This window comes from Chrysochloris asiatica, unplaced genomic scaffold, assembly GCF_000296735.1.
Source record: "Chrysochloris asiatica unplaced genomic scaffold, ChrAsi1.0 scaffold00074, whole genome shotgun sequence".
Classification (NCBI taxonomy): Eukaryota; Metazoa; Chordata; class Mammalia; order Afrosoricida; family Chrysochloridae; genus Chrysochloris; species Chrysochloris asiatica.
This window is the reverse complement of record NW_006408592.1, coordinates 1533257-1547744: the sequence shown is the minus strand read 5'-3', so window position 1 is coordinate 1547744 and position 14488 is coordinate 1533257. Positions and strand designations below refer to the sequence as shown.

The window sequence follows — 14488 nt, the reverse complement described above, 5'->3', positions numbered from 1 at the left end:
ATATATATCAACTAATTTAACCCTCATAGTTAGCTTGCTGTTGATAAGTGTCATCAAGTCAGTTCTAATTCTTGGCGACCCTGTATAGGGTTTCCTAGGAGTGGCTGGTCAATTTTAACTTTGTGGTTAGGAAATTCTTATTTTACAATTGGGGACACTGGAGCACAAAAGAGTTATATATAACTTATCATGGTTATACAGCTGGGAAGGGGTACAAGAAAGTTGTCAATAAGTACAAAACAGTTTATTAAAAGTAGTACAGTTGTTAAGTGATGTCAAGTCAGTTCTGACTCAAAGTAACCCTGTACAGGATTTCCTAGGAGCGCCTGGCTGGTGAGTTTGAACAGCCGAGCTAGAGGTTCAAACCAACCTTGCAAATCTGGTACTTATTTCACATCAGAACTAGTTGAAAGAACTCTGAGGCTATAATTTATTTACTAGTCAATATGCAGAACAAAACACTCCAACAGAACAAGAGGATACTGCATGGTTTAATATTAGAAAAGATGTGCTTTAGGATTGTATAATTTTACCATATTTATTCAATCTGTATACTGAGCAAATAAAACGAGAAACTAAGACTATATGAAGAATGTGGTGTCAGCAGGGGAAGACACACTGACAACATTTCATATGCAGATAACACAGCCTTGCTTGCTGAAAGCAAACGTTTACTGATGATGATCAAAGCCTACTATAGCCGCAAATATGGATTATACCTCAACACAAGGAAAGCAAAAATCCTCACACTGGACCAATAAGTAACATAATGATCAATGGAAAAAAGATAGAAGTTGTCAAGGATTTTATTTTACTTGGATTGGTAATCAATGCTCATGGGAGCTTGCTGTTACTGTTAAATGCTGTCCAGTAGGTTCCGACTCATAGTGACCCGGTATAGGGTTTCTGAGGGGTGGCTGGTGGGTTTGAACCACTTACCTTGTGGTTCAAAGCGACCTTTTGGTCCAGTGCATTATCTTGCAGCAGCACACCAGCTCCCATGGAAGCAGTAATCAAGAAGTCAAATGATGTATTGCATTGGGAAAATATGTTGCAAAAGACCTCTTTAAAGTGTTAGAGAACAAAGATGTCAGTTTGAAGATTGAAGGGTTCCTTCGTATTTTCATGAGTCCTAGTGAGTGCTGTCGGGTCAGCACTAGACTGCTAACCACAAGGTCGGTGGTTCAAACTCATAAGGTCGCTATGAGTTAGAACAGACTCTACGGCAGTTAACAGCATATGCATGCAAAAGTTGGGCGAAAAAATTATGTTTTCGAATTATGTTACATAAACTTTAGTGACTTCTGTGAACACTGTATTCGGAAACCTGGATTCGGACAGCTAGCATAGGGAATCCCGGACTACTCATCCCAGCAAGCAAATCTTTCTAACTCTCTTCCTGGAAACTAGCGCAGAGCCCCCTGGGATTTGTAGTTTCCCACTGTTTCACCGCTCGCAAGTCGTTTGTGTCTAAGCCCCGGAAGTACTTGTTGCTGGTTAGGAAAAAGTGTCAGAGGTCGTGGGGGCAGAAGGCGTTCCTGCCGCAGATCCAGTCGCTATGTAGTGATGGGGCAGGCGCCGTTCAGCAAGTTCTAGAAGATTCTTGGATTAGGGGAGTAGACGCAGAATTTCTAGTTGTTGGCTTCGGGCCCCTGCCCGGTCAGCGGAGCCGTTGTCGCCATGTTTGGCTGCTTGGTGGCGGGCAGGCTGGTGAGGATGGGGCGGGGTGATATCAAAAGAAGGGGCGGGATACTAAGGGCGAAGCTCGCGGGACTGGAGGGTGCGCCGGTGCGAATGTTGCGGGATAACCCTCGAATGTCTGCTTTTTGCCTGGATGTGTGAAGGGGCGGCGGGGTGCTCTATTTTGCCTCCAGTTTTGTGGAGATTCATTTGAATAAAATCACAACATTAGCTGCCATTTGTCGCGCGTCCGTTGTGTACCAGGCAATGGGCGAAGTACATCTTCTCATGGCTTTTGTCAATTACTCGTCATTTCAGCCTTGTATGTAACGCTTGTTTGATACCTAAGCGTAATCCTCATAACTCGTGAGATGAGTTATTAACATTTCCATGTTGCAGTTGAGGAACTTTTGCTGCAATTGACAGTATTAGTAATTGACTAAATGCACACCGTGATCCTGCGATTTGAATATAACCTATGCAGTGTCTTGTTTCTTAAGTTAAAGTGATGTTGTTGTTAAGTGCCGTCGAGTCGGTTCCGACCCATAGCGACCCTGAACAGGGTTTCTGAGGCTGTAAATCTTTACGGGAGCAGAAAGCCCCATCTTTCTCCCGCGGAGCAGCTGGTAATTAAAGTGATAGAGCAATGTACATCATGTGGGTCCCTTTGGCATTATCTAAGTAAAATGTGCTTTATATAGTTGGAAGTTGGCTAATACAAACGCCTGAAGCTTACTGTGAGCCATACTTGTAATACTTCAGAAGGATGGGAACAGCATGATTCCTTTTTTAGTCATAAGAGACAGTAACCCACCTTTCCAGATTCTAAGAATTAAATGAGATCAGAACCTGCAATTGTTAGGTAATTTTAAAGGTGACTGTTGCTTGCCTTCATACAAACAACCTAAAAATCCATTTTCAGAGCACTTTTTCTTCCCTTTTCCCCTCACTTTTGTAACTGTTGGCTCCTTGTTGAATTGTTAAGTTTTCCATCAGTTTTTTATAATGTACTATATTCCAAACAACCTCAAATATGAATTATTGTAGCGTCTGAAATCAAAGCACGGTAAGACTAACCTCATGATGCTCCATCTCTTGAATAAGTAGTAAGCTTTTTGTGATAATGCTGGTAATTGGCTAATTCTTGTGAGAAAACTATTGTTCCTGGTCTTCCTAAGGATAATGAAAGGACCAACCTGGGAGGAGTGTGGAACTCAGATGAGATGTTAAAAATGTGTGTCTGCTTTTAAAGGACAAAAATAGGTGCAATCTATATATCTCTTATGTTATTAGCTACTTTGGAAGATAATTTAATTATAGCCATGTTGTTGTTAAAGTGCTGTGGAGTCAGTTCTGACTCATAGCAACCTTGTATAGGGTTTCCGAGGAGTGGCTGGTGAGTTTGAACCACTGACTTTGTGGTTCAAACCGAACTTGCAGTCCGGCGCATTAGCCCACGCATTAACCCACAGCGCTACACCAGAACTCCTTTGTAGTTAGTTATCTAACATCTGTAATGAATGATCAGTTAAGGTTCCTTTAGGACAAGAATTGTTTTGGTGAGGAGGGAAAGTATTTAACTTTTTTAATTCTGGATTATTAAAACAGTTTGGAGTCCTGATGTGGCACTGAGGGTTAATGCGCTGGGCTGCAAAGTTGCTTTGAACCGTAAGGTTGGCAGTTCAAGCTCACCATTCTGCCTCGGAAACCCTATACAGGGTTGCTATGGGCAGGAATTGACTCGGCAGCACTTTACAACAACAACAACAACACAACAAAACAGATAAATCAAAATGAAAGGCCAGATAGACCTAGCAGTATCTGACTACTTTACCACACTTCTCTGTTACCAGAAAATCCCACTTCATCTAAAGTTATGAATCTAGTTTCTTATTCTGTGAAAATTCTTTCTTAACTAAAAGAAGTACCTTTTTTTCCTAAGGTCAGGAATCGGAGTTTCTTAATGCAGATTTACAGCTTTATTATTGTTGTTAAGGACCATCAAGTCAGTTTTGACTCATAGTAACCCTGTATAGCAGGTATGGGGAACCTTTTTTCTGCCAAAATTTATAACAACATTCACAGTCCATACAACATTATCAATTTAAAAATTAGCCTGATGTATTTGGTCAAATATTTAATTAAATTACTCTCGTGATGGCTGGACTTATGGTATGGCGCTATAGGACGAGCACTGGACTGCAGACCACAAGGTTGGTGGTTCAAACCCACCAACTGTTCCTAGGAAACCCCATACAAGGTTGCTATGAGTTGGAACTGACTCCATGATACTGAACAACAACAAAAACAAAATGTGATGGTTGGAACTGTGGTTGCCTTGACAGGCCCAGACCAAATGGTTTCACGGGCCTTCTGGGGTCTGAGGGCTGGGTGTTCCCCACCCCTGCTATATAGGGTTTCCAAGGAGTAGCTGTTGGGTTTGAACCATAGACCTTGTGGTTAACTGTCCAGTACTTATCCTACAGCGTCACACCAGGACTCCATTGGTGGCCTCTATAGAGTTGGGATCCTGATGTGGCTCTGTAGGTTAAGCAATGGACAGCTAACCACAGGTTAACTGTTCAAACCCACCAACTGCTCCTTAGAAAGTCTATATGGGGTTGCTATGAGTCAGCACTTAACAACAGTAACATACAGAGTTGACACTTAAAATATTTATTTTGTGCTTGATGATTATTTCAAGACTTGTAGGTACCATACTTTTATATACCCTCTAAGGTTATTTGTTGTTGGTAAGTGCCTTTGAGATAGCTCCGACTCCTAGCAACCCTGTACAGGGTTTCTAAGACTTGAAATGTATGCATACCTAAAACTGTTGAAATTGAATTTAATGTTGTCCAAGGCTGGTTGATTTATAGTTAATATATAGTCTTCTTTTGAGTTTATTTTTTGATATTTAAACTGGGTCAGAAAACTTCAAAAGAGGGAATTAGGACATAATTTTAAGAATACTCTGCCTTGGTCTCTTGAGAATTTAATTTAGAGCAGTTGTTACTACAACTAGCTAAAAAAAGTTGAATTTAAATGTTGTGGGATGTTTTTCTTTGTAGTAACTGGTGGGATATTATGGAGGGAGCACCAGAATATTGTCAGATATAGTGCTGGAAAATGAGCCCCTGAAGCTGAAAGCAAGTGGTGACATGAAGGTTGAAAGCAAGCGGTGACGTGAATGGAGTAAAACTTAAGAGACCTTTATTTGCTGATGGGGCACAACTCAGACTGAAGAGAAACAGCTGTAAGCATCCATTAATAATCAGGAACATGGGATGTGCAAAGTATGTATCTAGGAAAATTGGAAATTGTCAAAAATGAAATGGAACGCATAAACATCGATATCTTAGGTATCTGTGAAATGGACTGTTATTGGCCATTTTGAATATGACATTCACATGGTTGACAATGCCAGAAATGACAAAGTGAAGAGGAATGGCGTCGCCTTTATCATCAAAAAGAGCATATAAATAAACTGTACAAACATTAAAAAAAACAACATATCAAGATCTGTCTTAAAGTACAATGCTGTCTGTGATAGGATAATATCCATATGTCTACTCGATAGACCAATTAATACCATTATTATTCAAATTTCAGAGTCCTGCTATGGCCATGTGGGCAAATGAGTCAGGCTGCAAAGGTTTGGTGGTTCAAGCTCACCAACTGCTCCTTGGAAACCCTACACAGGGTCGCTGTGGGTCGGAATCGACTCAATGGCACTTAACAACAACAACAACACATTCAAATTTACCACCAAGCCAGTGATGATGAAATTGAAGCCTTCTACTAACTTTTTCAAGGAGCTCTGGTAGCATAGTGGTTACGAATTGGACTGCTAACCTCAGGGTCGGCAGTTTGAAACTACCAGCTGTTCCGCGGGAGAAAGATGAGGCTTTCTGCTCCCATAAAGATTTGCAGCGTTGGAAACCCTGTGCCAGGGTCACTATGAGTTGGAACCGACTCCATGTACTTAACAACAACAACTAACTTCTTCAGTCTGAAATTGATGAAACATGCAATCAAGACGTATTGATAATAACTGGTGTTTGGAATGCAAAGATTGGAAAAAAAAGAGAAAGGCTCAGTAGTTGGAAAATATGGCCTTGGTGATAGAAATGATGCTGGAGAATTTGTTTTTTTTGACAACATAAAAGATGACTGTATACATGGACCTCACCAGATGGAATACAAAGAAATCAAATTGACTACATCTGTGGAAAAGTCAGTGGAAAGCTCCATATCATCAGCCAAAACAAGGCCAGGGCAAACTGTGGAATAGATCATCTATTGCTCATATGCAAGTTCAGGCTGAAGCTCAAGGAAATTAAAACAAGTACACAAGAACCAAAATATGACCATGAACATAACTCACCTGAATTTAGAGATCATCTGAAGAACAGATTTGATATATTAGACACCAAAGAGCAAAGACCAGAAGAGTTGTGGGATGACATCAAGAGCATCATAAAAGAAGAAAGCAAAAGGTCATTAAGAATGGGCAACTTGGACATTGGCTACCCAAAATGGGGGAGCTACAAAGGCAAGAAGTGACTGGCTTACAGGCTTTCAAGAAGGAACTTAGATCCAGAGGGCATGGAGGAAGGTAGAATCTCCACTAAGTAGTGTCCAATCTTTCTAGCCATGGCTGATGAAAGGAAATGCAGATAGGTCTTTTGTGATACAATAGTGAACAATTGTTATCAGGACTGCTTGTGAGGGTTGGAAATGTAGAGGTAGACGTTTTGTAGCAAGGAGGGGAGTGATTAACTTTGTAGTCTAGGAGCAGAGGTCCCTGGGACCATCAAGGGAGAAGAGCAGAGAGCGGGACCCTACCCAGAGAAGCAGTGATGCCTGAGATGGAGGCAGAGACCATGACGTGGAGAGATGGAGCAGCTAGGGACTTCAGACCCAGAGAGGGAGAGGAGCTGTGTGCTGATGACCAGGGGCAGGCTTGCAGGGTATACCCTTTGGTTGGTTGATGATGCACGGAGGGGATTGTAACCATGACGATGAAACGACATATGATAGGATGCATGTAAAGCTAATGTTCTCCTATGTAAACTATCACATAATTCACAATAAAACATTAAAAAAGAAAAAAAGATATCCTAGATGTTGTTGTTGTTAAGTGCCATCGAGTCAGTTACAACCCATAGCGACCCTATGCAGTTCAAGTGGCTTTGCAGTCTGGTGCATTAACCCACAGCGCCATACCAGGACACCATCCTAGACATTAGCTGAAATTGACTGGTACTGGCCGTTTGAATCTGCAAACATGGTTTACTATGCTGGGAATGACAAATTGAAGAGGAAAGGTTCATCATCAAAAAGAACATTTCAAAATCCACCTTGAAGTTTAATGCTGTCTGTAATAGGATAATATCGATATGCCTACAAGGCAGACAGTTAATACCACTATTATTCAAATTTAAACACCAATCACTAAAGTCAATGATGATGAAATGAAAGAATTCTACCACCTACTTCAGTCTGAAATTGATCCAACATGCAATCAAGATGTGTTGATAATTACTGGTGATTGCAATACAAAGGTTGGAAACAAAGAGGAAGGATCAGTCATTGGGAAATATGGCCTTGGTGATAGAAACAATGCTGGAGATCACATGATAAGAGTTTTGTAAGACCAATGACTTATTCATTTGTTGTTGTTGTTATGTGCCGTTGAGTTGGTTCTGACTCATAGCGACCCTGTACAGGATTTCTGAGGCTGTAAATCTTTATGGGAGCAGAATGCCTCATCTTTCTCCCGTGGAACAGCTGGTAGTTTTGAACTGCTGACCTTGTGGTACGCAGTCCGATTCGTATTCATTGCGAACATCTTTTTAAACAACATAAAAGATGACTATACACATGGATCTCACCAGATGGAATACACAGAAATCAGATTAACTCCATCTGTGGGAAGAGACGTGGAAAAGTTCCATATGATTAGCCAAAACAAGGCCTGGGGCAGATTGTGGAACAGACTTATCAACTAGCAATTGACAGTCTGAAACTGAAGAAAATTAAAACAAGTCCAGAAGAACCAAAATTTGACCTTGAATCTATCCCACCTAAATTTAGAGATAATTTCAAGAACAAATTTGATACATTAGACACTGATGATCGAAGACCAGAAGAGTTGTGGGATAACATCAAGAACATCAATCATACAAGAAGAGAGCAAAAAGTCATTAAGAAGACAAGAAAGAAGGAAAAGACCAACATGAATATCAGAAGAGACTGTGAAACAATATATTTGCAGTTATAATCCCATTTGGAACTGAGTATCTTTGTTATGTTAATGAGACAGGATTCCTGGAGGGTGTGTCTCAAGTAAAATAAAAGATATTAAATAAGCAAGGGAGAAAAGTAGAGTTTGGATAAAATACCCATAGATGCCTAGATACGTGGACATCTCCAAGGATCCAGGAAGCAGAAGCTGAAGAGAGTGAACCCTTCTTCTAAAACTGACAGAGAAAGTTTTCCCCTAGAGTTGTTGTTAATTGCCATTGAGTCAGTTTCGACTCCTAGCACCCTGTATCTGAATTTGAACTTCTAGATTACTAAATTGTGGATATAAAAATTTCTGTTTTTTTTTTTTTTTAAGTCATTAAGAAGACAAGAAAGAAAACACCAAAATGGATATCAGAAGAGTCTCTGAAACTTGCTTTCCAGTGTAGAGATGCTAAAGCAAATAGAAGGAAGGAGGTAAAAGAGCTGAACAGAAAGTTCCTTTAGCTGCTAGAGGAACAGAAGATGCTTCTTGAAAGAAAAACCAGCAGGAAAAATCAAAAACAAAAACGGCAGTTTGATTGAATACTATAAGAACAAGCAAGTTTTCCCTGAGAAGCCATCAAGGCTAGCAATCAAGTCCCTTCAGGACAAATCCCCCTCCAAGATTGAAATTTAAAGGGAACATATGAGCAGGCAGGTAAGCTTGCTGGCCACCACATTTGTCCACTGGTGAGTAGAAGTGGGGGAAGGCAGCAATGAAGATATGAGCTGAGTTTGACCACGTTCCAGAGACTTCCATCTACCTGGAGATGAGAGGGAGAAGAGGAAAGGCTGGTTGGTCCAAAATATGGTGAGACCTGAGGACTCCAAGCCCATGGACAAGGACCTAGCTACGGAGGGCCAGAGTTGAATGAAGTGTCTAGCTGATATGAAGTGAGGGGAGAGATGTACAAGAACACCCAAACTTGCAGATAGTACTTATTGACTTAGCTTCCATGGTTTGGTGATCAAAACTCTACTAGAAGAAGATGAAGAAAGTTGATAAAGGAAACAAGTGTAAATTGCTACAATTTAATGAACTTGACTTGTATCTATGGAGGTAGTAGCTCAAAATACCAACTGAGAGGGAAGAAATCCTCACATTAAGGGTCAAACCTATCCCTTCTATACACAGGGTTGATAGGGATGGGCAATTTAGACACTGGCTACCTAAAATGGGGGTGGGGAGAGCTATAAAGGCACAAAGTGGCTGGCTTACAAATTTTCAAGAGGGAGTTTAGTTTTAGAGTGTGCGGGGGTGGGGGAGGTGGGGGAAGGTAAAATTCGTACTGAATAGTTTTCGTCTTGTCTAGACAGGTCTGGTGAAAGGAGATGGGGATAAGATTCTTATGATTCAGTAGTGAGTAATTGTTATCATGACTAATTGCAATCGTCACAACTGTAAAGTAGAAGTTTTGTAACATAAAGTGGGGAGTCGTTAATCTAACATCCTAGGAATGGAAGACCCTAGGACCATCAAGGGATAAGAGCATGAGTGGAATGTGGGACCCTATCCAGAGAAGCAGCAACATCAAAGATGGAGGCAGAGATGATGACATGGAGAGATAGAGCAGCTGAGGACTCTAGACTCATGGAAAGAAAAAGGTTGTATGCTGGTGGCCAGGAGGCAGGCTTGCAGAGTGTGTCCTTGGGTTGTTTAAATGATTATATATTCTTGAGAGTTTTTATGTACATCAACCTTCCCCCTGGAAATCCCCCCCCCCCAAAACAGAGGGAATAGAAGCAAATACTGTTGAATGATGATACGTAGAGGGGATTGTAATCATTGCAATGAAATGAAATATGATAGGATAAGTACAATACTGATGTTCTGTCATGTAAACTATCATTCAATTCACAATAAAAGCTTTAAACACAAAAAAAAACCCCACTTTATATAGGGCAAACTCTGATAGCTTATCAACCTGAGTGCTTTAAAAATTAACGATTTTTTGCTAATGGATGTTATCAGCAATTGCATTTTATAAAAGTATGATAGAATTTTTCTTATGAGTGTAGTTTCTCCAACTTCAAAATAATACCTCTTTCTAAATTGATATTTTATTCTAGAACGGAAACTTACATTATGAAATGAACCAAATTCATGGTAGAAATTTAGCTTTTTATATAATTATTTCTAGATTACTTACTCATTACTCTAAATTTTGTACTTTCAAACTACAAAGTAAGGCATAGGTGTGCTTTAATTTGAACAACCTTTTATTTTTGCGGCATTCTGACAGTATCAGAACTCTTGTGGAACAGTGGTAAAAGTGCTTAGCAGTGAACTGAATGGTGTCAGTTTGAACCTTCCAGCTACTCTTTGATACAAGAAGTTGGCCCTAGGTTTCTGTAAAGATTTGGAGCCATGGAAATCCTCCTGTTAGTGGGTATGGCTTTGGTTTAGTCTGAAGCTACGGTTTCCTATGTAAGGAAGATCCTTTCAGGGCACTTCTCTAATATAATACAGTTATATTTTAAAAATAATATGTTCCTGGAATGGTTTTTTAAAAAACTTTTTATTATGAGTTGAGTGAAGGTTTACAGAGCAGATCATTAATTTTACATTCAGCTAGTCATACACTTCATTTCATCCCTATTTCAATCCCTTTATTCTCCTTCTTGCCTGTGTTTCTTATTTCCCTTCCTCCTCCTTTACCCACCCTTCAGAATCTGACCTTTGGTAAATACTACTCTTTAGATCGCCACTGGTTGGCCATCCTATGGTGTGATCAGTGTTATCACTAGTGCTGGAAATTGAGCCATGGGGTGAGTTGGAATGATTGTTTAAGGTTAAAGATACTACTGGTATATTTGGTAATTTTAAAGTAGAATATTGGATTGACCCAGTATTACATGTTTTGACTGTATTTAGTTACATAGATTATTATGTGGTATGAAGGCTATACAATTAACTCATCAAATATTCAACTAAGATTAGTTTCTTATTTTCTAGGTCCAAACAGCTGCACAGCAAGTGGCAGAGGATAAATTTGTCTTTGACTTGCCTGATTATGAAAATATCAACCATGTTGTAGTTTTTATGCTGGGAACAATCCCTTTTCCTGAGGGGATGGGAGGATCTGTCTACTTTTCCTATCCTGATTCAAATGGAATACCAGTGTGGCAACTCCTAGGATTTGTCACAAATGGGAAACCAAGTGCCATCTTCAAGATTTCAGGTCTTAAATCTGGTAAGAATGATATACTAAAATAGTTTCAATATTGATCAAACTTTTTTCTAATATAACAAGGAATAAATATGGTTTTTAAAATGTTTCCATTATATTTTTCTTGTTGTTAATGTGTAAGACTCTTTTTAAAAAATGAAGCCTGTTAGAAACACAGTTGCCTAGTAGGACTACAGACTTACTAAATCGGAAACTGAGGGTGGGGTCCAGCAATCTATATTTTAATAATTTTCCCAGGTGTCTCTGTTATATGCAAAAGTTACAGGATTGCTACTTGGGGCCTCCACCGTGTGCAGTGAGTGAGCATGTCTTATACGCATACATATGACATATGTAGCATAAGGACCCCTGGCAGCACAGCGGGTTAAGTGTTGGGTTGCTAACTGAAAGATAAGTGATTTGAACCCCCCAGCTACTCTTTGGGACAAAATGCAGCATTCTACTTCGTAAAGTAGCCTCACAAATCCTCTGGAGCATTCTACTCTGTCCATAGTTCAGTATGAGTCAGAATCGACTTGATGACTGTGGATTTAGTTTTGTTTTATGTATAGCATAAGCAATTCAGGTGGCACAGGATTAAAGTGCTTGAGTGCTAGTTGATGGTTTGAACCCACCAGCTGCTGGGCGGGAGAAATATGTTTGACAGTTTGCTCCCTCAAAGATTAGAGTCTTGACACCTCTGTGGCAGTTCTTCTCTGGGCTTCTGACAGCAACTGGTTTGGCCTATTTTTTAAAAAAAACATTTGTTGTTGTTAGTGCTGTCCAGTTGGTTCTGACTCATAGTAACACTGTATAGGGTTTCCAAGGAGCAACTAGTGGTTTTGAACTGCTGACCTTGTGGTTAACATCTAGTGCTTTTCCCACAACACCATACCAGGAATCTTAAATACAGATATCATGGTAATAATTCTGAACAGTCTTTGGGAAAACTAAGAAAATCATCACTCTGTAATTGCTTTTTCTCTTTTCTGTGACTGTGCTTAGCAGGGAAAAAAAGACAGTTTGATACATTCTAATGAAAGTACTGATTATTAAATATAATGACAAAATAATAGCCAGAGAGAGAAGACAGATTACTTATAACTGAACAATACAAAAAAATGATAGAATAATATCTTAAAGGTGCTAAAGGAAGGTTTTTAAAAAGCTTCAAAACCATCATCCTAAAGGAGAAATAAATATAGTTTTGGATGGAGAAAGAAGCATTGAAGGTAGTTGTATGTTACAAGGAGAAATATGAACCCAGAATGAAGAGGTTGCGTGAAGCAGAGTTATAAAGAAACATATCTGGACAGACATACAAGCATATTAAGCATCACAATTTAGGCCTATAGAAGTAAATGCTGCTCTAGAAGATAATGTGTAAGACAGGTGGGGTGGTGGTTTTTAGTTAAAGGTTTCTGAGACCGTTTTGTTCAGGAGGAGAGAAATTATTGTAATCCTGTTTAGATTTTTTAGGAAAACTAAAAAAAAAAAGAATGCAGAAGAGAATGATGTACACCTTCCAAACCCATTAAGAGTATGTGTGGGCAAGGGAGTTGAGAAAACAGTTATGTCTACTAGAATGAAGGAAGGGAGGGAAAAATAAAAGAAAAACAGCAAAGAAAAGACATGGTTATATACAAAAAAAATAAGATAGTGAAAATAATTCCAACCACATCAATTACCAAAATAAATACAAACAGACCAAAGATACCAGATAAAACATAGAGTTTCTAGAATGGGATTAAAAAATAAAAAATTTTGCGTTGAATGAAGGTTTACAGAGCAGATCATCAGTTTTTCATTCAGCAAATCATATACTTTGCTTCATTACAATGACTGCAATCCTCTCATGTACTATTACTTAGTGGTGGTGGTTGGTCGTTATGGAGTTGGTTCCAACTCATAGCGACCCTATACAGGGTTTCCGAGGCTATATATCTTTACGGGAGCAGAAAGCCTCATCTTTCTCCCACAGAACAGCTGGTAGTTTCGAACTGCTAACTTTGCGGTTCACAGCCCGATTTGTAACCACTACGCTACCGTAATGGTATTTATCTGTATCTCCTTTAACTCTTTTTTTTTTTTTTTTTCTTGACATATCCTTCATCTAGGTCTATATACTTTCTTTTAGGTTTATATACTTTTATTTTTATTTCAAGTTTTTATTGTGAATTGAGTAAAAGTTTACAGGGCAGATCATCATTTTTACACTCAACAAATCATACACTTTGTTTCATTACTCCTTTAACTCTTACGGTCTTACCTGTGTCTCCTGCTTCCTTCACCTTTCCTCTGCCAGCCGCCCTCTTGTTGTACATTGCCCGCTTTGTCGTATGTGTTTACCCTTTGGTGTTGGTTGTTGTTGTTAAGTGCCATTGAGTTAGGTCCAACTCATAGCGACCCTGTGTTGTGTTTCCAAGGAGCAGCTGGTGAGTTTGAACCACCAACCTTGTGGTTCAAACTAACCTTGCGGTCCAGTGTTTTATCCCACACACTACACCAGGACTCCTTTTAGTCTGTGACTAATTCATCATCATCCCCTGCCTGCCCTTTAACTATCATAGAATGTTTCATTTAGCAAGAAAATCTTCTAACTTTTTGCAATAGTGGTCTCATGTTTGTCTATTTGTGTTTGACTTATTTCATTCCTCTGTGTTTACCTTCTTTTACATTGTAATTGTTTTGATCATAGATGGATCTCCCAGAGCCTATGTTTTTATAATTTTATTCTGTTCTCGACTCTTCCATTTGTTGACTGAGTTCAGGGTGATGCTGCCATGTATGTCAGTCTTTGGTTATTGTCTGTTTTTGTTGGTTCTCAGTCCACAGAACTCCCTTTAGGATGTTTTTCATTGCAGGAATGGCTTTGGCAAAATTCCTTAGCTTCTGTTTATCCTGGAATGTTTTGATTACACCTTCGTATTTGATTGACAGCTTTGCTGGGTAGAGGATTCTTGAGTGGCAGTTTTTGTCTTTCAGGGTCTTATATATGTCTCTCCATTGCCTTCTTGCCTGCATGGTTTCTGCTGAGAGATCCGAGCTTAATCTGATTTGCTTGCCTTTGTATGTTACATTTCTCTTTTCCCTAGCTGCCTTCAGGATTCTGTCCTTATCTTTGATTTTGGAGAGCTTCATTATGATATATCTTGGTGATTTTCTTTTAGGTCTATCCTCCCTGGGGTTCGTTGAGCTTTTTGAATGCTTATCTTTTCACTTTTCAGGATGTTAGGAAATTTTTCTTCCAGAAGCTCAACTATCTCCTCTGTGGACTTGTGTGATTCTTCCTTTTCTGGAATGCCGATAATTCTTAAGTTATTCCTCTTCATATTGTCCACCATGAG

General features: G+C 39.4%; 1 protein-coding gene across 1 annotated transcript in view; it reads left to right on the top strand.

Annotated features, from left to right (window-relative positions):
* Positions 1-1492: 1492 nt before the first annotated feature.
* LOC102839951 (chromosome unknown open reading frame, human C11orf73) overlaps positions 1493-14488 on the top strand; it is a 64586-nt gene continuing 51590 nt past the window's right edge. The window contains exons 1-2 of the mRNA XM_006864955.1: positions 1493-1710; positions 10928-11165. Coding sequence (XP_006865017.1) covers positions 1681-1710; positions 10928-11165 — 268 coding nt within the window. The 5' untranslated portion in view covers positions 1493-1680. The remainder of the gene's footprint in view (positions 1711-10927; positions 11166-14488) is intronic.